General features: G+C 48.5%; 1 protein-coding gene across 6 annotated transcripts in view; it reads right to left on the minus strand.

Annotated features, from left to right (window-relative positions):
* LOC119464318 (atlastin-1-like) overlaps positions 1 to 20,953 on the minus strand; it is a 56,974-nt gene that overhangs the window by 22,060 nt on the left and 13,961 nt on the right. For 5 of the 6 annotated variants that reach the window (XM_037725228.2, XM_049655640.1, XM_049655642.1 and 2 more), the window contains exons 4-7: positions 11,872 to 12,093; positions 7,531 to 7,707; positions 7,420 to 7,476; positions 872 to 943 (exon numbers count right to left, since the gene is read on the minus strand). In XM_037725228.2, coding sequence (XP_037581156.1) covers positions 872 to 943; positions 7,420 to 7,476; positions 7,531 to 7,707; positions 11,872 to 12,093 — 528 coding nt within the window. The remainder of the gene's footprint in view (positions 1 to 871; positions 944 to 7,419; positions 7,477 to 7,530; positions 7,708 to 11,871; positions 12,094 to 20,953) is intronic. The other variant, XM_049655644.1, reaches the window with a different exon arrangement.

Consider the following 20,953-nt stretch of genomic DNA (forward strand, 5'->3'; position numbering starts at 1 on the left):
CTGTGGGCAAATCTTTCACTGTGGTTACAATTAAGCTATATTCAGCATTCCTTTATTTCTGTTTCATTCTTTACAGATAAAAAGCTGCAAATACCAGGACAAGAGCAAAAGGTCGCTGTTCCAGCGACTTGACGAAGGCGCCTGCCCCGACTGTGATTTGCAGTAGACATTAGAAATACATCGCTGATGGAATAATGCACTGGAGAACGTGCATTTGAACTTATACCTACCGATATGTTAGAAAATTTGCATATTTCGCACAGCTCAAAGCTCTTTTCCAAAAGGATCAGAGACTTATATACCATGAAGAAATATATTTCCAGCCACAGAAAAATAACATCACAGCACTTAAAACAAAGCTTGCGAAAAAAGTGCAAAACAACGGCGAAGAAGCAAGTTGACACAGACCTTTCTTGCGATGAACAACCCCTTAGCGACACAAAGGCGCATATATATTCCAAAGGTTGCACCCCCTCCTCTTCACCCGCATGTCCTTCAAAAAGCCATTTGGTATAAAGCTGGCACCCGTTTTGTATGGTTCGTTCTCTTCATTTTTCGCTCCACAATACTTCTTCCAGTATGGTAGGTGCCGTTTGTACTGAATTCTTAAATTTCTCACCGGGTTTAGTTGAAGATTGCTTGAAAATACGAGTGTTGCTGTTCTTGTTTGCGTACCCCACGGTGTCTATTTGATACCGACCGATTGATTGATTGATTGATTGATTGATTGATTGATTGATTGATTGATTGATTGATTGATTGATTGATTGATTATTGATTGACTACAAAGCGTGCGAGGGCTTCCTTACTGGATTAAATGCATACCAACTTCCTCTGATTTCACTTTCCTTACGGTATACGAAACACTCACTTCCAGCATACAGGTCGTGTAGAAATCAAGGGCATTTTCCATGGCTGCACGGATACTTGCCGCCTCGGTCACCTGGAGAGCGAAAGAGAAAGTCTGTTGAAAGGCACATTCTTTTGCCCATATACATGCGGATATGCTCTTCGGTATTGGGAGGAGGTCAAAAGGTTCTAGAGGATGGTTGTTAAACGTTGCTCATTAAATGATGATAGCCCAGGAAAAATAGGTCACTGGAGCATCATCTATCCCCATAAACCTCTAAAACAAACCACAGCGGCAAAGAAATGAGAAGGAAAACAAAATCAGAAAGCATGAAAGGATCGAAGGAATCGTGCAAGTCAAGTGTAGCGTTGTCCGCTACTCCATGCAAAACATGTGACAAAATGAATAAAGGAAAATAAAAAATGTCGCAGTTTCGCCCGAAAGGCGAAGCATAAATTGCGAGAGCAAATTAGTAGAGACCTATACGAAGTAGGGATAGTAGTTTTATCGGCTGCATAAACTTGGACACCTTCGCTTACTAACTGAATTGACAAGCGTGGTGTCAGCGCGCACAAGCAAACATGAATAGATAACACTCGATGACCACAGACAACCACTGTCAAAACGGTGGCAGCAAGCGCAGGTTCGCGCGGTCTATCGCTTCAACGGAAACTTAGCGGCGAATGCACAGCGCATACAAAGGTCAGAGCCGTCTGGAGATCGCTTTCAAGATACGGTGCGCGACAGCCCGCACCGGCACAAAGCACGCAGTTGTTAGAAGAGTAGAAGTCACACCCCCCCTTTCTCCCGCACTACATTCCCGCTTTCATCCTTTCGCGTGGGAAATTGCGTCGACAGTTCCCCTTGCGCCCGGTTGCAAGATACGCATTTGGTGCCGCAGCACAGCGTCGCCCCACTCCCTCCCATACCCCCACGGCCTTTCGCACAACAGAAGCAGTCGCGTTTGCTCTCCGCCATGCATTCGCTATCCGTGTAAACGCGCGTCCCCCGCGCGCTTTCACTCCCACACACGGCGCGCGGCGACGATTTTACCGCCCTTGGACTTTATACGGAGCCTCACGGCGGAACTCCACGGATAGGAATTATATGGACACTCCGAGCGCCTTTCTGGCGTCGGCGTCGCCTAGAGGTTCCGTATAAAGTCCACGGGCGATAAAAAAATGTCGCAGTTTCACCCGAAAGGCGAAGCATCGATTGCGATAGCAAATTAGTAGAGAGCTATTCGGAGGAGGGATAGTAGTTTTAACGGCTGCATAAACTTGGACACATTGGCTTACTAACTGAATTAACAATAGTGGTGTCAGCGCGCACAAGCAAACATGCATAGATCACACTGAATGACCGCAGCCAACGACTGTCAAAACGCTGGCAGCAAGCGCAGGTTCGCGCGGTCTATCGCTTTAACGGAAACTGAGCGGCGAATGCACAGCGCATACAAAGGTCAGAGCCGTGTGGGGATAAGAGACGGTGCGGACGACCGGCATCCCTGGGCAAAGCGCAAAGGAGAAGTTTTGGGCAGAGGAGAAGCTGCCCCCCTCCCCCCTTCTTCCCGCTTTGTTGCTTTCGCGTGGGAGATTGAGTGGCAAGATACGCCTTTGGTGCCGGAGCACAGCGCCGCCCCGCCTCCCTCCCTCCCATACCCCCACGGTCTTTCGCGCGACGGTCACGTTTGCTTTCCGCCGAGCGTTCGCTCTCCGTGATAGCGCGCGGGTGGGGGGCTCGCCCTCCGTGATAGCGCGCGTCCCCCGCGCGCTTTCGCTCGCGCATACGGTGCGCGGCAACGATTTTATCGCCCTTGAAATGTATACGGAACCTCACGGCGACGGTGACGCCGACGGCAGAAATCCGGTAGAAGTGTCCATATAATTGCTATCGCAATAATAGTCGCCGCGCACCGTATTCTCTATGTGCGAGTGCAAGCGTGCGAGGGTGAGCCGGTGATCGTGGCTTTATATCGCGCACGCAAGAGAGCGAAGCGGGATTAAGGATGCGCTATCTTGGATTAAGGATGCGCTAGCCTGCCCGACGATGAGCTTACCAGAGCCTGTGATGGGGGCCCGGAGCAGCTTCCTAGGCACTTCCCTTCAGACAGTCAACTCGAGAGCGTTCTCTAAGATGTTCACGGAGCGGGCTGTTAAGACGAACGTGCTGGCACACCGCATCGATACCGGCGATGCGCGTCCATGGCAGTGCAAGCCATGGCTGCTCAGCGCACAAGCGAGTCCTCCAGGACCAAGCGCTGAACGAGATGATCGACAACGCTCCAAAAGTCTGTGGTTTTTTCCGGTAGCTTTAGCGCCAAAGAAGGACGGCACGGTGCGCTTTTGGTCAAGAACCGCAAACTCAACGACGTCACGGTGAGGTATTTTTATTCGCTACCCGCAGTTTCCAGCATTACGCATGCCCTGGGTAATGCAACATTTTTTGCAACTCTCGACTGTGCCTGAGATTACCCACAAAGGACAGTAGACCCCAGTGATGTACCGAAAACTGCCTCTGGCTCTCGCCGTTGACTGTACGACTTTATTCGCATGCCGTTTGTCATTGTAATAGCCCCACCTCTTATCAGAGAATGATGGACATAGTGCTCGGGTTTGCAAAGTTTCTGTATGCTCTCCGCTATCGAGATGACCTAACTGCGTTTTCCCGTACGTTCCAGGAACAACTTGAGAATTTGCACACCATCTTGCACCGCATGCGTGATGCAGGCCTAACGATTCACCCTAGAAAAATTTAGCTGGCGGTTAAAAGAATCAATCTTTTAGGCTTCGCTGTACACAATGGCAGGTTGAAGACGAGTCCAAATAAGTTGCGAGCAATCGCCGAGGAACCTCCTCCAAACAACGCGAAAGGGTTGCAACGGGTATGGCCGATTTTTATCCATAATTCATTCCGCACTGCGCAGACATCTCCCGACTTCTGAGTCAGCTTCTGCGCAAAGGCGCAAAATGGCGATGGGAAAGTGAGCAGCAAGATGCCGTTGATGCGCTCCTGAAAGCAATTGATGATAATGCCCCCCTCCAGCTGCCTGACCTTCACAAACCTCTTGTCTTGCACAGTGACGCCAATGAATACGATCTTGGAGTGCTACTTTTGCAGGAATGCGCAGGTGTTCTGCACCCAGTGGCGTTTGCGAGTCACACTCTCAATGGTGCCGAACGAAATTATTCGGTAACTGAGAAGCAGTGCCTGGCTATAGTTTTTGCCCTGACGAAGCTTGGCATGTTTTTAGATAGTACTCTTTTTGAGATGCAAACTGATCACCAGGATTTATCTTGGATTAAAGGCCTGTAAAGTCAATGTAGAAGAATAGCGTGATAGGCTCAGATACATGAGCACTGCAACTATACCATTAAGTATAAAAAGGTCTGTACAAACACCGTCGCCAACGCACTTTCTCGTGCGCCAGTTTATTCTGCAACCCTCGCAAAACCTGAACAAATCGTGACGGTGACCACAGCACACGTAAACAGCGATTCACGCTGGGGCACACTAATCATTAAACAGGAGTTTCTTGCAGCACAGCAGGACGACGGGTTCTGCCGCAAGGTGTCCGCAAAGCTGGCAGAACATGTACCAGTAGACACAGCAAGGAGCGTTGCGACTGACTGCTACACTCTCAGAGAGGCAGGCCTGCTGTTGGGCTACATCCCTGAGGTGGACGTTGAAACAGGTGACTCCTCGTTTCGTGTTGTGCCACGAAAGCTACCTAAGTCCTTCATCAGGTAGTAAACCATGGCAGCGGAATAAGTGGCCATTCCTCAGGACCAAAAAGTTACGAGAAAATGTCGTTCACTTACATGGCCTGGATTGAAACAAGGCGTACTCCGGTATGCTCGTTCATATCAAGTCTGCGAGAAAGCTAAGCCAGGCGGCGGGCTTCCGTAGGGCACCATGAAGTCCATTTAGACCACATCACAATGGAAGATTGCAGCATGTTACGTCATGGGCCTCTGCCCCATGAGCCCGCGCCGTAATTAGTTGCTGTTAAAGACCACTTTACAAATTGGGTCGAATTGTCTCCCTTGCGCATGTTGACTTCACAGAAAGTATGGGAGTGCCTCCTTGAAAAGTTCAAGTTTGGTTTCCCAGAACAGCTGATCACGGACAATGCGACGTAATTCACCTGCAAGGTCATCACAGAGTGCTGCAAAGCTATGGGAATTCGTTGAATCTTCATATTTGTGTACCATCCTCAAGCCAACATCACAGAGTGAACGGCAATCTGAAGTCGATACTGGTCGCACAAACAGCTCAGCACAAAGACTGGGACTTGAAACTTCCGGAGATAGCCTTGGCCACGAGAACAACAGTGAACCGCTCCACTGGCTTTAACCCGTACAGCTGAACTTATGCAAAAAGTTGCGGTTTCCACAGCATGACCTAACACAATATTTTAAAACACACCGTTTGTCTCGTGCGAAATTTGCAGGTGACCTTCAGAGGCGGCTGACAGATGCCACTGAGCGGTCTGTGGGGGTAGGGGGCTCTTACCCCTCGCTCACCTATGCATAGCCACATCTTCATATATACCATTCAGAAATGCCTGCCCATTTCGCGCAGCTCCAGCATCCACAGCTACAATCAAACATCTCTTGTAGATATATCCTGGCCTAAACCAGGGCCGCGATTTTGTAACGATGCCTTATGACTTATTGTATACTAGTCTTATCATCCACCGCTCACGGCCGGCTGATCCCGTTGATAACGCGAGCGGACCGTCGCTCTGACCACTGACAAAGCGCGATAAGCGCGAAAAGGCATTATTACCGGAAAGGCATCGCTACAAAATACCGGCCCAGATCCAACGACGCAACCTGCAAGTGGTGGGCCTTCATTACAAGAGCCCACCGACTATGAGTCTTGGCTCCATAGGCCACCTATCAAACATGCCGAGTTTCGCCGTCGCCAGCAATTTGACCTTCATTTGACCGCAGCTGCGCCGTAGCCTTGGCAACGCATCACGGGACTCACCACGCGCCTGGCTAAAGCCCCCCCCCCCCCCCACCCCTACACGCACACACACATTCAGCGCTTTTACCGGCATCTCTTGCCGTTGCGTCTCTCGGTTTCGTCGGTGACGGCGGCGAGATCTGGTGTGTCTTGAGCACGACGTTTCGCCTTGGCACCTCCCTCAGCGTTGACGCTGAGCGACGCCGCGTGACTAAACGCCAGAAAACGCAGGGAGAACGCTGAATGTGGGGTGGCCTAGGGAGCCTACATACAAGAAACGGCGTTGCATGTAGGCTCCTTAGGGTGGCCTTAAGAGGAGCGCCACGCTCGCCTATATTCAGTGCGAGCTTGGCCATGTTGAGAGCGAGGCGGCCGGACCGTCTTCTGTGAGCGTTGCGCGGGAGCGGGAGGCTTTGAGTCATCGTCCGCAGGCGGCGTCTGACCACCCCGCGGGTAATCTAGCCACCGTACCGCGGGTATCGCCCGGCGAGCTGCTTCACTGGAGAGAGAGAAACGAGAAGGGAAAGGTAGGGAGGTTAACCAAGGACGTGCCCGGTTGGCTACCCTATGCTTGGGGAGAGGGAAAGGGGAAGAATAGATAAGGAGCGAGAATACGAAAAAAAAAACAGCATAAAGAGTCAGTTATTCACACAGTCAGTCGCAGAGGAAGGTCCACTGTCACAAGCGCTCATATAGTCCAGTCTCCTTCAAGAACTGAAGAGCTTTTGTGGCCTTTCGCATGCAGGAATGCGTAGGCAATGGTCCCAGAATCTTTTCCTCTGACAGCACTTTGCTATCTAACATGCTGAGTTGAGTTTGAAGAATCCGTCGTTGAGCGTCAAAAGCTGGGCAATGACACAGAAGGTGCTCTAGCGTCTCATCGCAGCCGCACAAATTGCATGCCGCACTGTTAGCCATTCCTATTAGGAATGAATAGGAATTTGTAAATGCGAAGCCCAACCACACGCGACACAGTAAAGTTGCTTCACCACGGGAGAGTCCAGGTGGCAGGCGAAGTCGCAATTTAGGGTCGAGAGAATGCAAGCGTGAGTTGCTGAAACCTGGTGAATTCCATCTTTGAAGTGTGATGTGGCGAGCTTCACTGGAGAGGGTCCGGAATGCCAAGCGCGCGAAGCTAACGTCGGATACTGAGGAAGAGCAAGCCATTCGGCTCGCAAAACGCCGGAAGCGGGACCCCAATGTTGGTTAAGCTAATCAAAGGCTAACCAAGTGAAACCAAGACATAACCAGGCTAAACCAACATCTCGCTTTGCATATCCAGGGTTAGTTGAGCTAAGCCGCATCATATTTAGCTATATCGCGCAAGTGTCCATCACGCGTAATCTTAGCGCCTTTAAGCGGTGATAATCAGCGAGAACGGCAGAAGTACTCTCAAGTGCACTAAGGACTCTCCTGTGAAAGAGTCGTCTAATGCGATATTCACTTTAGGACGACGTAGGACCATGTTATAGTGTCACCGAAACCAATCTGCATTTGTACATTTAAACGTTTACACTGTTGGGAAAGCTTTCGACATTAAAAAAAAAAAAACAGAAGAGCGCTACCGTGCGCTTCCGAAAATCAGAAGCACTGACCTCCTTCATAGATGTTGGCTCACGCAGCCGGCCTGTCTTGGTTGCCCTCACGTAGACCTGCAGGAAACAGTTCCCGTTAAGAAAGCCGCAAAGGAAGCTCGCCGAACTTACCCTAATGTACGTCATCAGCTCCTGACACGTTATTTTGCGTCCGTTGATTTCTTTAGGCAGCAGATTGTCCGGCTCTAATAGTAACCCCGCAAATTCCTCAAGGTGCAGTTTGAAGGACTTGTCAATGTCCGACAGGCGGCCATCAAATTCATCAGGAGGTGGTGACTGTATCGCCACCTGTATGACCAGAAGGACAAATTATACATTAGGCAAAATGTCCAAAAATAGAAGTTTGGTCCAATGGTGGATCCACAGCGATAGCCCTGGGGATCTGTCCTCCACCCCCCTCCCTCAGAATGCAAAAGCTTTAGTGCTCACAGTACTAGAGAGAGAGAGAGATAGGTCTATTTAAGAAAGGCAGAGAGGTCGGCCTGAGCGTTAGTTTGCTCTGGCCTGCTACTCTACACTAGGGAAAGGAGGGGGGGGGGGGGGATAAAAAGAGCGATGAATGATGATGAGAAGATAAGGAGGTGCGTATATATACATGTCCATCACGTTGGGGTCATTTTAGAGTCGCGCGTCGAGTCCAGTGGCTTGAAGGAAGACTATAGTCGCTCCGATGACCACAGCTGCGCTGTTGGCATCAGGCGAAGGACCTAATCTCGTCAGATATTGGTCTGTTAGTAACTCGTTCAATAGTAGAAGTAAGGATCTGCTGTTCTCGCGCGTACACTGGGCATGAGCAAATATATGCTCAAGTGTTTCTGGTGCTTGGCAGTGATCGCAGTTGGGACCAGTGTCACTGCAGCCGATGATATGCGTATAACGCCTCGTGAGTGCAACACCAAGACGAATCCTGTGTATCATACCCGTTATACTCATCTTCAGTTTATGAGGCATGCGGAACTTCATTTCTGGGTCCCATTTGTGCAGTCGCCTGTGTCGTCGATCTGGATTGGTCCAGTGCTCAAGTGTAGAGCTGCGCATAACGCACCGAAGCAGGGCATTCGTGTCTGTTCGTGAGAACGCAATGCTTACTTCAGGTGCATTATTTACAGCTATTTTAGCTTCAGCGTCTGCTTGTTCATTTCCCATCACGCCACAGTGTGCAGGTATCCACTGAAAGGTGACATGGTGGCCGCTTTTTGTCAGGATGTCGAGAAGCTCTGCGATTTCGAGAGCTAAAATATAATAAGAGCCTTGTGTCATAGCGCACTCAATGGCTTGAAGAGCGGGTTTGGCATCGCAAAATAAAGTCCATGTGCGGGGAGGTTCTCCTGCAAGGAATCGTATTACCTCGTGGATAGCAAGAAGTTCTGCGGCAGTTGAAGTGGACTTATGGTTTAATTTAAACCGTCGAGTGATGGTCATTTGCGGGATGACAAAGGCTGTGGCGGAGGCACATGGGGTAACAGAGCCATCGGTATACACGTGTGAAATACCACCGTATACTTTAAAAAAATGTGCGATAGGGTAGGTTGCTTAAGGCCAATGGATGAAGCATATACAGTAACGCTAGCCGATTTTGGTTCGCAGCGCACCTAGCGGGTATGTGGAATCTACACAGACTCAGAGATTGGGACAGCAGAAAAACTAATCTCGAAGGTTATCTTCTGGTGATTAGAAAAATTACACGACCTCCAAGATCGCTTCCGTGCGAGTGCTCTTCCCGGAGGCTATATTTCGATTCTTTAACGCGTTGCTTGCATGCATCGAGTAGCTTCGTGTAAGCTGTACCGCCAGAGCAGTAAGCACACGATACTTTGTGTTTATGCAGACATTTTAAATAAACATGACAAGTGTTGGAAGAGACGCAACATTTTATTTTCAAGTCATATTCTCAGTAAGCACATGCACACTTTTCATTCGCAACGTTCGATGAGCGCAAGCACAGAAAGATGGTTACACTGCAAAGTGCAAGACATGCCAATACAGGTGCCATATGTTGAGAATAAATTTCACAAAAGGAATAAACAGGAGATATTATGAAAAACCCCACAGAATAGTAAAACTGCAGAAGACAGCATTAGCATTAAAGAGGAAAGCAACGCTCGTCCTTTGAAGCCCAACCTTTCTTATTAAGCGGTAGTATCGGGCTGCATAGCAAACAAGGAATGAAGGCTACTCGCTGCAGTTGTAAGCCAACCACACTCTCTCCCTGTCCTGCCGTTGTTACTGCGCCACGCAACACAGCAGTAATTCCCGTAGTACTTGACTATGGTCGGCATGACCTGAAAAAAAAAAGTATTGGTTATGTCTTCTCTCCCGCCTTCGTACAAATTTTCACCTACGCACTTCAGATCGCCCTTTCGCGAAAAGCGTCACATGCAATTGCCGCAGCTAAAAACAAAAAAAAAACAAAAGCAACCTTCGGTGCCATGCATGCGCTACTGAGGCAGGAGTGTTTATTCAGAATACGTCATAGCCAGAGCTTACAAACATTCTTCTCAGTTCGCAAGTTCTCTCTAATTGCGCTCATAACAAAGGCTTCAAGCAATCTGCGCACTCCACGAATAACAATCCTAAGCATAACTGCATTCTTTCACACAATTGCACACACGTGCATTGAATTCAGACTATGAATACCGGCGTGTGCCGACTCATTTTCACGCGCCGTAAACGTGCTGCGCAGCATTCCAAATTGCTGTTTCTTACATAATGTGAAGCAATCCACGAACATCATGCGCGAAGTGAAGAACACAAAAAACCTCTCTGCGCCGAACAGCAAAATGCGACAAATGTCAACTTACAGCTGAAGTGACAAATACATAAGCAATTTGCAAAGTAATGAAGGAAAAAACGAACATAATGAAGGCATTCTTACCAAGCAGCAGCCAAGCAGACAGACGTTCTGGCAGACGAACCCAGCAAAGACCACGCAGACGTTATCGCACATCTTTTGTAGCGTCGCCTTGCCTGATCACACCATGGCCGATATTTTGTAGCGATGCGTTATGCTTTATTCTATATACTAGTCTTATCATCCACCGCTCACGGCCGGCTGATCCCGTCGATAACGTCTACAGCCACATAGACAAGTAGACGTATGGTGCACTAGAAAAGTTACTACAGTAGATAACTAGTACGCGCGTTCCCTTGGAGACAGGGAGTGTTGTATTGCCCTCTAGCGGGCGGCATGAAGCTGGGTAGCTCGGCCGCTTTTAGGCTGGAGTGGCCACTCTTGTAATCCGTATGTTTTTCTCTATGGCCAAACTGCCAATCGCAACAGGGGCACCTCGCGGCTACCCTCGAATATCGCCGGCGCGGAAACATGCACGCTTGCAGTCGCAGAGGGACGCGCATGCGCGCAAGCGTCGGTCTCGACACCAGGGATACAGTGTACTAGTACCAGGGATGAGCGGCCAGAGGGAGAGGAGGGCCGTTTCGCCACGCGCTCGCGTACCCCGCAATATTTTGTGGCCGAGTGTACATTCATCAGGCCTACCAAAGCCAGCTAGATTAGAATTGACAGGCAGCGTTATTACAAGAAAGATAAGATAGCAACAATGAACTAATGACGAAAAATACAAATGCGCATGTATCCGTACACACGGCCCAATAAGCACATAATACACACATATACATGTATATACAGGTATGTATATAAGTAATAATAATTTTAAAATTCACCGACGATCACGATACTCCCTAATGCGACATTTGAGCACAGCTCTATGCGGGTTTTTTTTTTTTCATATCGCGTGTCAATATTTTGTATTATGATTGTATAGGTACACGGTATTTATTAGTAAGAGAACGCTGGGAGTAGCGTAGCTGGCGCGGACATTCGTCTCGTGCGGCACACTGCAAACGGAGTGAAGTGCGGCGCGACCGCCTCGCTAATCGAGAGAGGCGGTACCCCATCGTCGCCGCACAGTCCGTCTTGCGCGGCAATACGCTCTTCTTTGCACGCTTTCATTCCACCAACGACGAGGGCGGAACTTTGTGGCGGGGAAATCGTGCCACCACTGTCAGCGGCGACAACACCCAAGGAAGCGTCACATCGAGCCTTTTACTCGCAACCGCTAGCCATCGCCCCTTGCAGAAGCAGTAATCCCCGTCACACACACTGGTACCGTGGACTGACCGCAGCAGCTGACGCCGCGGACGAGCGTAGCCCTCCCCACCTCAGCGCATGCGCAGGCCGTCCCCCTTTCGCTCCTCCTCTCCTCCCGCCTCATGCTCTCACTGTAGCCTCCTCACCTCCTCCTCCACTTTCCTCTTCGCGCATACTTCTTTCATCTGCCGCTGCACTCCATGTTCTCTTTATTCTTTCGCTGTGCTCGTTCGCTCGGTTACGAGGTATTGCAACACCAACGCTCAGCGCAGGAACGGGTGCGTAAGAGCTGTGCTCCAAAACATCAAATATATATATAATATATACCATAAAAACAGCAGCACCTTTAGGCCTGGATGTGGCATGAGAAAGCAGCGGATGCTCTTGAAGCAGCTCTTTATCTTCTCACGCAGCCGCCGCAGGGCCCTGTCTTGTCGGGGCATGATCCTTAGCCGGTCGTCCAGGAGCTTTTGGCCGCCCTCCGCACCGTAGTTCATGTCGCACGGCGAGCTCCAGTCGCGCACTAGAAACCACAGACTCTGGAAGGGTCGCACACTCCCCTCCTCCTGCAAATAGCAGAATTTCATGCAGTCTATAATGAGGTACCAAATTTCATTCTCCATGGGATGAAGGCAACTCAAAAAAGCGGTAGAAACCATAGAGTATCCTGCAAATATTACTAGAGGTAATTTCTAGCACTAATTAAATGATGTCGACGAGAGTAGGAAGTATGGTGGCTTAGCCAGCGTGGAAAGGTGACCTAAATATCCTTTAAAATTTATCCGGTGCTATAGGTGAACAGTGGAATTCATCTCACTAGTGCACAAAGTGGTGCAGCCGACTTACATACAATTCAGACTTACAACTGATTTTTACACCGTAGTTGTGTGAGAAAGAGTGGCAAAAAGGCAACTATAAATGCCAGACAATTTGCCTAAACCCGCCATAACCACCAAATTTCACAACGCTCAGCACCATGGGCTACTACATTTTTCAACGATATGGTAATGAAAGAAGGACACATAATCATATGCTTACATATAAGTAAAATATAAACATAAAATTCACACAGTAGACAGTATTTTACAAAGGGCTCGTAGAAGTAAAATTACAAAATCTTGATCGTAGTAATACACTCATGAACACTTCAACAGTACAACAAATCAGAAAGTAGGCTTTGAGGTTAGATATAACATGTGACGGTGCGCGTACGAAGAACCCTCATGACTCCTGCAATTAACCCATTACCCTCAGTCCCCAGTGGCTGCGGAGCACCTGACCAAGCTAGACCTGGCCAGCTAGACCTGCGACGCGGCAGAGGGCGCCAAGAATATCTGGGTCCGGACAGGCCGCCACTGCAAACTGAACCTGGCAACGTTCAACATGCGCACCCTCTCGAGTGAGGTTAGCTTAGCAGAGCTATTTGAGGAATTATCACGAGGAGGAGGAGAGAAAGAGAAGGCACGGATGTTAACCAGAAATGCGTCTGGTTGGCTACCCTACTCTGGGGGACGGGAAAGAATAGAAAGGAATTATCAGGCATTGCCTCGGCAATTATTGGCCTTAGTGAGGTTAGAAGAACTGGGGAGGCTTATACAGTGCTGACTAACGGCCATGACCTCTGCTACAGAGGCCTTCCAGGATAACAGAGAATTCGGGGTAGAATTCCTAGTTCATGAGGACACAGCGGGAAATATTGATGAATTCTGCAACATTAATGAGAGGGTAGCAGTCGTCGTAATCAATTTGAATAGGAGGTATAGAATGAAGGTATAGTACAAGCCTACGCCCCCACCTCCAGTCACGACGATGAAGAAATAGAATACTTTTATGAAGATTGAATTACCGATGAAAAAGGTGCAAACTCAGTATACTGCAGTCATAGGCAACTTCAATGCATAACTGGGGAAAAAGCAGGCTGGTGAGCAAGAAATTGGCAACTACGGCATCGATTCTAGGAACACTAGAGGAGAGATGTTGGTATAATTCGCGGAAAGGAATAGGCTCCGAATAATGAATACCTTCTTCAGGAAGCACAGCAACAGGAAGTGGACCTGGAAAAGCCCTAATGGCGAAACAAGGAATGAAATAGATTTCATACTCTCTGCCGATCCCAGCATAGCGCAGGATGTAGAAGTGTCAGGTTAGGTTAGGTTAGGTTGACCAAGAGAACAGGCTGGCTTCAGGAAGGGATATTCTACGATGGATCATATCCATGTCATAAATCAGGTAATAGAGAAATCTTTGGAGTACAATCAACCTCTCTATATGGCTTTCATAGATTATGAAAAAAAAAGAGAGAGAGAGATAAATGAGATGCGAAAGGCAGGGAGATAGATTATGAAAAAGCGTTTGGTTCAGTAGAGATACCAGCAGTCATAGAGGCATTACGCAACCAAGGAGTACAGGATGCATACGTGAATATATTGGCAAATATCTACAAGAACTGCACAGCAACCTTGGTTCTCCACAAGAAAAGTAGAAAGTTGCCTATCAAGAAAGGAGTCAGGCAAGGAGACACAAACTCTCCAATGTTATTCACTGCATGCTTAGAAGAAGTATTCAAGCTCTTAGACTGGGAAGGCTTAGGAGTGAGAATCAACGACAAATATCTCAGCAACCTTCGGTTTGCAGATTACATTGTCCTATTAAGCAACAATGGGGACGAATTACAGCAAATGATTGAGGACCTTAACCGAGAAAGTGTAAGAGTGGGGTTGAAGATTAATATGCAGAAGACAAAGATAATGTTCAATAGCCTGGCAAGAGAACAAGAATTCGGGATCGCCAGTCAGCCTCTAGAGTCTGTAGAGGAGTACGGTTATCTAGGTCAATTACTCAAAGGTGATCCTGATCATGAGAAGGAAATTTACAGAAGAATAAAATTGGGTTGGAGTGCATACGGAAGGGATTGCCTAATCCTGACTGGGAGCTTACTATTGTCGTTGAAAAGAAAGGTGTACAATCCTTGCATTCTACCGGTGCTAACATATGGGGCAGAGACTTGGAGGTTAACAAAGAAGCTCGAGAAAAAGTTAAGGACCGCACAAAGAGCGAACGAACGAGAAATGTTAGGCCTAACAGGAAGAGAGCGGTATGGATCAGAGAGCAGACGGGGATAGCGGATATTCCAATTGACATTAAGAGAGAGAGATTGTGGTTGTGAAGGGGAAGAGAGAAAAAAATGTAGCTGGGCAGGTCATGTAATGCGTACGATGGATAACCGGATTTTAGAGTTACAGAATGGATACCAAGTGAAGGGAAGCGCAGTCAAGGACGGCAGAAGACTAGGTGGTGCGATGAAGTTAGGAAATTTGCAGGCGCAAGTTGGAATCAGCTAGCGCAAGACTGGGGTAATTGGAGATCGCAGGGAGAGGCCTTCGTCCTGCAGTGGACATAAAATATAGGCTGATGATGATGATAACATTGCAACACTCGTGCGTGCCTTCGCACATCGCACCTATGTAAGTAACACCCCTTCTGAAAAGAGAACAGGCCACAAAAATAACAAGAATTCACATCTGAAGCATGAGTAGAGAAACATGCATCTTCTTTTGAAAAAAGCGCTACTGAGCGCCATTCTTCTACTATGCTGGTAATAAGATTATGTGTATTCAGTAGCTGAGGAATCAGGGGTGTAAGTTGTTTCCTGCCGTAATTTGTCCGGATTCTGTAATCGTAATAGGTAGTGTCTCTAAAATTATAGATGTGCTGTTTCCGAAAATAAGCTTCACGGAATTCATCTACGTTTGATCTCATTTGGTTGTAAACAATCGTCCCTATCTTAGTGTAAACAAGATTTTCAAACGTTACAATGTTGTGCTAGTGAGAGTGATGCAGAATGCGTTCGGCGTAGAACACCTTTGATTATGCGTACCATTTTGTTTTCTTTTTTTTTTTTTTTTTTGCTTTTTGCAGTCTATGAATACCGTCTTTATTTGTTTTAGTGGCCATGCCATAAAATTAACAAGCAGTAATGGATTGGTGAGTACGCAAATGTATAATAGAGCTGCTTTGCTACTTTTAGTCGCAACTAACAAATTAGTTACACCAATGGACCGTGAAATATCTGCACGAAGTTTGTTGATGTGGAATAACCAATCTGGCGTTTCATGGAAAATAACGCCAAGTGACGTGTGGCATACAGCGCGTTAATCAAGAACCCTCAAAATGCAACTTGAATTTCACGGAGGGTACATTTGATTTTTTGGTCGAAAAGCAACTTATTTTGTATTTTTAGTGTCTAGGTCAAGTTTATTTCTTTTTAACCAGACTGACAAATGAGTACACCATTTATTTGAATTGATCCCGTGACATCCATAGTCAGACAACCTTATCTGCACATATATTCACACAGGTGCTAGATGACGCAGCATGTTCAGTGGGAAGCACGGGAGAATAACGTGACTGCATGCACATTGCACAGATGGCCATATCGTTTGTCGTAAAATTTGTGCAATGATTATCGCATTAACGTCGGCATCATCGTTGAATGAGTCCTGCCTGATGTTTTCTTTTTGCTTTTTTTTTTTTTTTTTTGCTTTCTGCTTTTCTTTGGGGGCGGGGGGGGGGGGGGGGGGGGGGGGTAGTTGTTGAAGCCCATGAATCAATGCAGTCTGTAAAAACTTGGAGGACGCTTAAGCTTTACATTTAAGAGTCGAACGCGATAGCTTTATTGGGGAGGGATTTTCTGCGACAAGGGATTTTCTGCGACACGGACCCAATAGAAAACAATGGTGGGCTGATCCCTCCTAGGCCTTCCGTCACAACTACAGATAATCCCCGGACTCCATCACACTGTTTATGCCGACGATATCACCCTCTGGGTATGCGAGGGCAGTGATGGATCCATAGAACAAATATTACAGGAGGCTATTGACACAGTAGAACGGTATCCTGCAAGGGACAGGACTATCCTGTTCGGCGTAGAAATCCGAGCTACTGCTATATCGCTCTACACTCAAGGGCCGACCACCCAAACATCACCAAGTCACAGACACACGCCGATATAACGCTCACGACAAGCGACGGTCGCATCATACCAACCGTGGATAAAATTAAAGTGTTAGGACTGATCATCGAGAGTAAGGGCACAAACGGCGAGACAGTTCGCAACATTGACGCAAAAGTATCGAACACGATGCGCCTTATTAAACGCATCACCAATAAACACAAAGGCATGAAAGAGGCTAGCATCCTCCGCCTCATCCAATCATTCGTACTCAGCCAGATCACGTATGCGGCAGCCTATCACCGATGGTTCGTCGCAGAAAAGGCAAAACTCAACAGCCTCATTAGGCGAATACATAAACAAGCACTAGGATTGCCGCAACACGCCAGCACAGACCTCCTCCTTAAACTGGGATTACACAATACCCTCGAGGAGCTTATCGAGGCACAACAAATATCACAATACGAGCGATTGGCCAAGACTAAGCCAGGCCGCCAGATACTCGAGAATCTCGGCATCTCTTACCACACCCAACACGGCGACAAACATGACATACCACGCGATATCCGAACTAAATTCACAGTTCCACCGATACCCAAGAACATGCACCCTGAACACAACGAGGGCAGACGCGTCAGTAGAGCCAAAGCCATGACTAAGATTTTTGGTCACAACGAGGAAGCGGTCTTTGTCGATGCAGCGCGCTATCGGGACCGTCACCGCTTCGTAGCTGCGGTCGTAGACCACACACACCAATGCAAAGCAAGCGCATCAATCGCCACAAGACACGTAGAAACGGCGGAGGAAGTGGCTATCGCGCTGGCGATAGCTCATACCAATGCCTCGTATATCATCAGCGACTCTCAAACGGCCGTGCGAAACTACGCCAACGGCAGAATCTCCCCTGAGGCATTGCGGATCCTTAATACAGGCAAAACTTATGAGGCAGACAAATGCGTACAAATCCTCTGGATCCCAGCCCACACACCTCTGGATCAACCGGAGTTCAGTCCAAACGAGGTGGCGCACAACGTGGTTCGAGGTCTCACGTTCCGAGCCGCGTTCGAAGAAGCAGCCACCCGAACGGACACCTCCGAGGTGGTGTGGGAATGGGACGATCGGCTCGCTAAATTCTGTGACATTACTCAACATTATCGAATGCAAACGCGGGAGTATCCACCACCTCACCCCAAGCTCAATCGGGCCCAGTCCGTTCAATGGCGGCAGCTACAAACACGAACATACACGAACCCTGTCATCATGAACCATATATACCCCGAATTATATACAACCAATCTATGCCAGTACTGTAACACCAGAGCCACACTAGAGCACATCCTATGGGCGTGTCCAGCATTAATCAGCAATACTGGGGTCGCGGCCTCCAATGAGGGCCTTCGGGCGCGTGGGGGGACTGCGCTGCTCAGTTCAGGCCTGGACCAGCAACTGTGGGCTATCCAGCAGGCCGAGGAAGCTGCCGGGAGACACGGTCTCTCCGCTGGCTCCTAGGTGGGAACCCAGCCCAGCAATCTGCCTGAAATCAATAAAGTTCTTCTCTCTCTCTGATCCCGGTGGCAGTGCTAGGCTGAGCAGTGGCTCACACCCCCATAAGGCAGAGGCTACAAGCGGCGACTCATCAATGGTTCATACCCCTGTAAGCATGCAAAGAACAAGGGGTTTGTGTTTGAGTTGCCACGTAACTGAATGATGTTTTCTCGTACATTCAAATTACAATCCCATGCTATCATGTCTGTAGGTTATGTGCAAATCGGACTTTACACAGTTTCTAATGCGTTGTACTTTGAGAAATTCAATTAGTTCATTAACGGTTCTGTGCTACACGGAGGGCCTGCGTGGTAATTATTCGGGATTATTTTTTTTAAGCAACGGAACACGCCGCCAGCGGCGGACGCCCACACCAGATTTTCAGCGATACGGGGCCTTCAACGCTTAAAATGCCGTCATTTACTGAACAAAGGGCGCTGTATAGTAGGCCGTCCATGTTCCCCATTGGTGTTATGCCATGTGGTGTACTATCAGGGGCGTAGCCAGGGGGGGGGGGGGGGGGGGGGGTTCAAACCCCCTCCCGAAATTTTTTCCGCAACCCCCCCCCCCCCCCCCACTTTCCCACCCTTTGTTGTCGTCGCTTCGCGCTGACATAATTCATGAAACCGGTGCTACTATGACAATTTCATTCCTGGGCGCTTCCGTTTGGGTTGGTAATTTACAGCGAATCATGTCTGCATATGGAAAAAACTGTCACGGTGTTTGTCAAGGCTTTGACACTCTGTGAAGTTTTGGGCGAGAATGTGGCGGCCGCATTGTGAAGCAACAAATGCGCAACAAATGAAGCAACAAATGCGGCAGCCGCATTTTAGATGATGGCGAAAACGTTCGAGGCCCGTTTACTTAGATTTAGGTGCACGTTAAGGACCCCAGGTGGTCGAAATATCCGGTATAGATTTCCGCCGCTTCCCTTCAGGTGCCGGTTAGGCCGCGCTCGCTCAGGATTAGTCTGCGCGAGACACGTCTCTTGTTTGCGATTGCGCTCCTACGGAAGGCTGGTAGTGGCTGTTTTGTTGTGGAATCCCAAACCAGCAATAGGTACTGCCGGTGCGCATGCGCAGAAGCGCCCATGAAAAAGGTCAATTCCACCGACTCGCAACAGAATGCACGAAACAGACAGCCGACAAGCATGAATTACTGCTGTGCGCAGTACAGCGTAAGTAAACTCTTGTTGCAGGCGCTGACAGTTCTCGTCGGAGTTCACGCGTCCTGAGAAATTGATTATGTGCACTATGCACTGAACAAGACCGGAGTTCATTCCTACATCACTAGTACACCAATCAGTCGAGATTCTGTGAGGTACAAGGCCGCTTCCTGTTTGCACCGGCATAAGTGAAGCAGAAATGAGTTGCACGCACTACTTAAAATGCGTACACATGCCATATCTATGCTGTGCGGTGAAATATTCCGTACAATTCTGAATCTGTTGACGTAAAGGCAAATGATGGCTGCACGCTCGCACACAGCGGAAGACACAGCGGCCTGCACTTGCCGCAGGAAATGCAACCCTCTCGTATGAGGGAGCAGGGCGACGAAAGCTTGGGGAAAAAAAAAGGCCTTACGCGTTTTTGCGCGTATTTAAGTTTTCTAGCGCAAAGACACAGCGAACAAGCTATTGCTATGGGAGTAGGTATAGCCTGGTCACACGTGCATTTTCACGCGTATAGCCATCCTTGACTTGTGAAACGCACTTCGCCCCGACGAGGACGACGCCATCTACGCTTAACGGATCGAGATTAACAATTGACGCTGTCTTCTCCGATCGGGCGGGTTGTCGCAATGATGCGTTTTCGAAGACTGGTCCATTCAGTGGCGCGATGAGAGACCGTTGCTCCAAACGCCCACGGTACCTGTCGTACTTACTGTATTTTACTGAGCTTACTTTACTTTTTACTTAATTTCTTGCACAAGCACACGCACACGCGAGGGGGGGGGGGGGGGGGGGGGGTTGGTCCCATGTCTTTGATATACATGTATAGAGTCTGCTTAAACTACCGATATTTATTACCGATCACGTGACGTAGAGGAAAGCAGAAGCTTGCCCCCCCCCCCCCCCCCCGAAAAAAATTTCTGACTACGCCCCTGTGTACTATATACAGTAGAACCTCGTTGATTACGATCCCGTTACGCACACTTTTCCGGCTCCAACGTTCATGATCGATAATACAAAACGTGACAAAATGCAGTTACGCAAATTTTTTTACCGGTTTATACGTTCCCGGAAAACACGCTCTTTCGGCACCAACCTTCAGTACATCGCCGAACTGCGATCGTATAATACCTTTTCCGGCCGCTAGATCCCATGTAAACTATAAAAGGCGCGAGGCGCGCACACTTGAGAACAGTAGCCACCCGCCACAGCAGCTTCCCCGCGATACTCACCCCCGTGACAGCGCCGGCGCGCACTCAAGGCCGGTATTTTGTAGCAACGCCTTTCCGATGCTAATGCCTTTTCGCGCTCTTCGCGCTTGGTAAGTGGTCAGAGCAACGGTCCGCTCACGTTATCAACGGGATCAGCCGGCCGTGAGCGGTGGATGATAAGAATAGTATAGAATAAAGCATAACGCATCGCTACAAAATACCGGCCCAGTTTCCTATTCCGGTATCCGCAAATTTTCTCCCGGGTTGTCGCACGCCGCATTCATAGCTATCGTCAACAGCCCTATTGTGATAAGAAGCTCGGATGATAACAGACAAACCCGCGAAGATAAAAACCGCGAAACAAGAACATGAAATGGACAATTACAGGTGAAATGGCAATAGATAAGAATACCAATATGGCAGTACAGATTATCGATAAAAGGCCAACCGTTTAAAGGCCAACTGCAACTAAATGTCATCTTTGGTTAAACTTGTTATGATTAGGTACATATAACGCTGAAGCAACCTTGGCAAAACCGCAGGGCTGG

The sequence above is a fragment of the Dermacentor silvarum genome, chromosome 9 (genome assembly GCF_013339745.2).
Source record: "Dermacentor silvarum isolate Dsil-2018 chromosome 9, BIME_Dsil_1.4, whole genome shotgun sequence".
NCBI classification, from domain to species: domain Eukaryota; kingdom Metazoa; phylum Arthropoda; class Arachnida; order Ixodida; family Ixodidae; genus Dermacentor; species Dermacentor silvarum.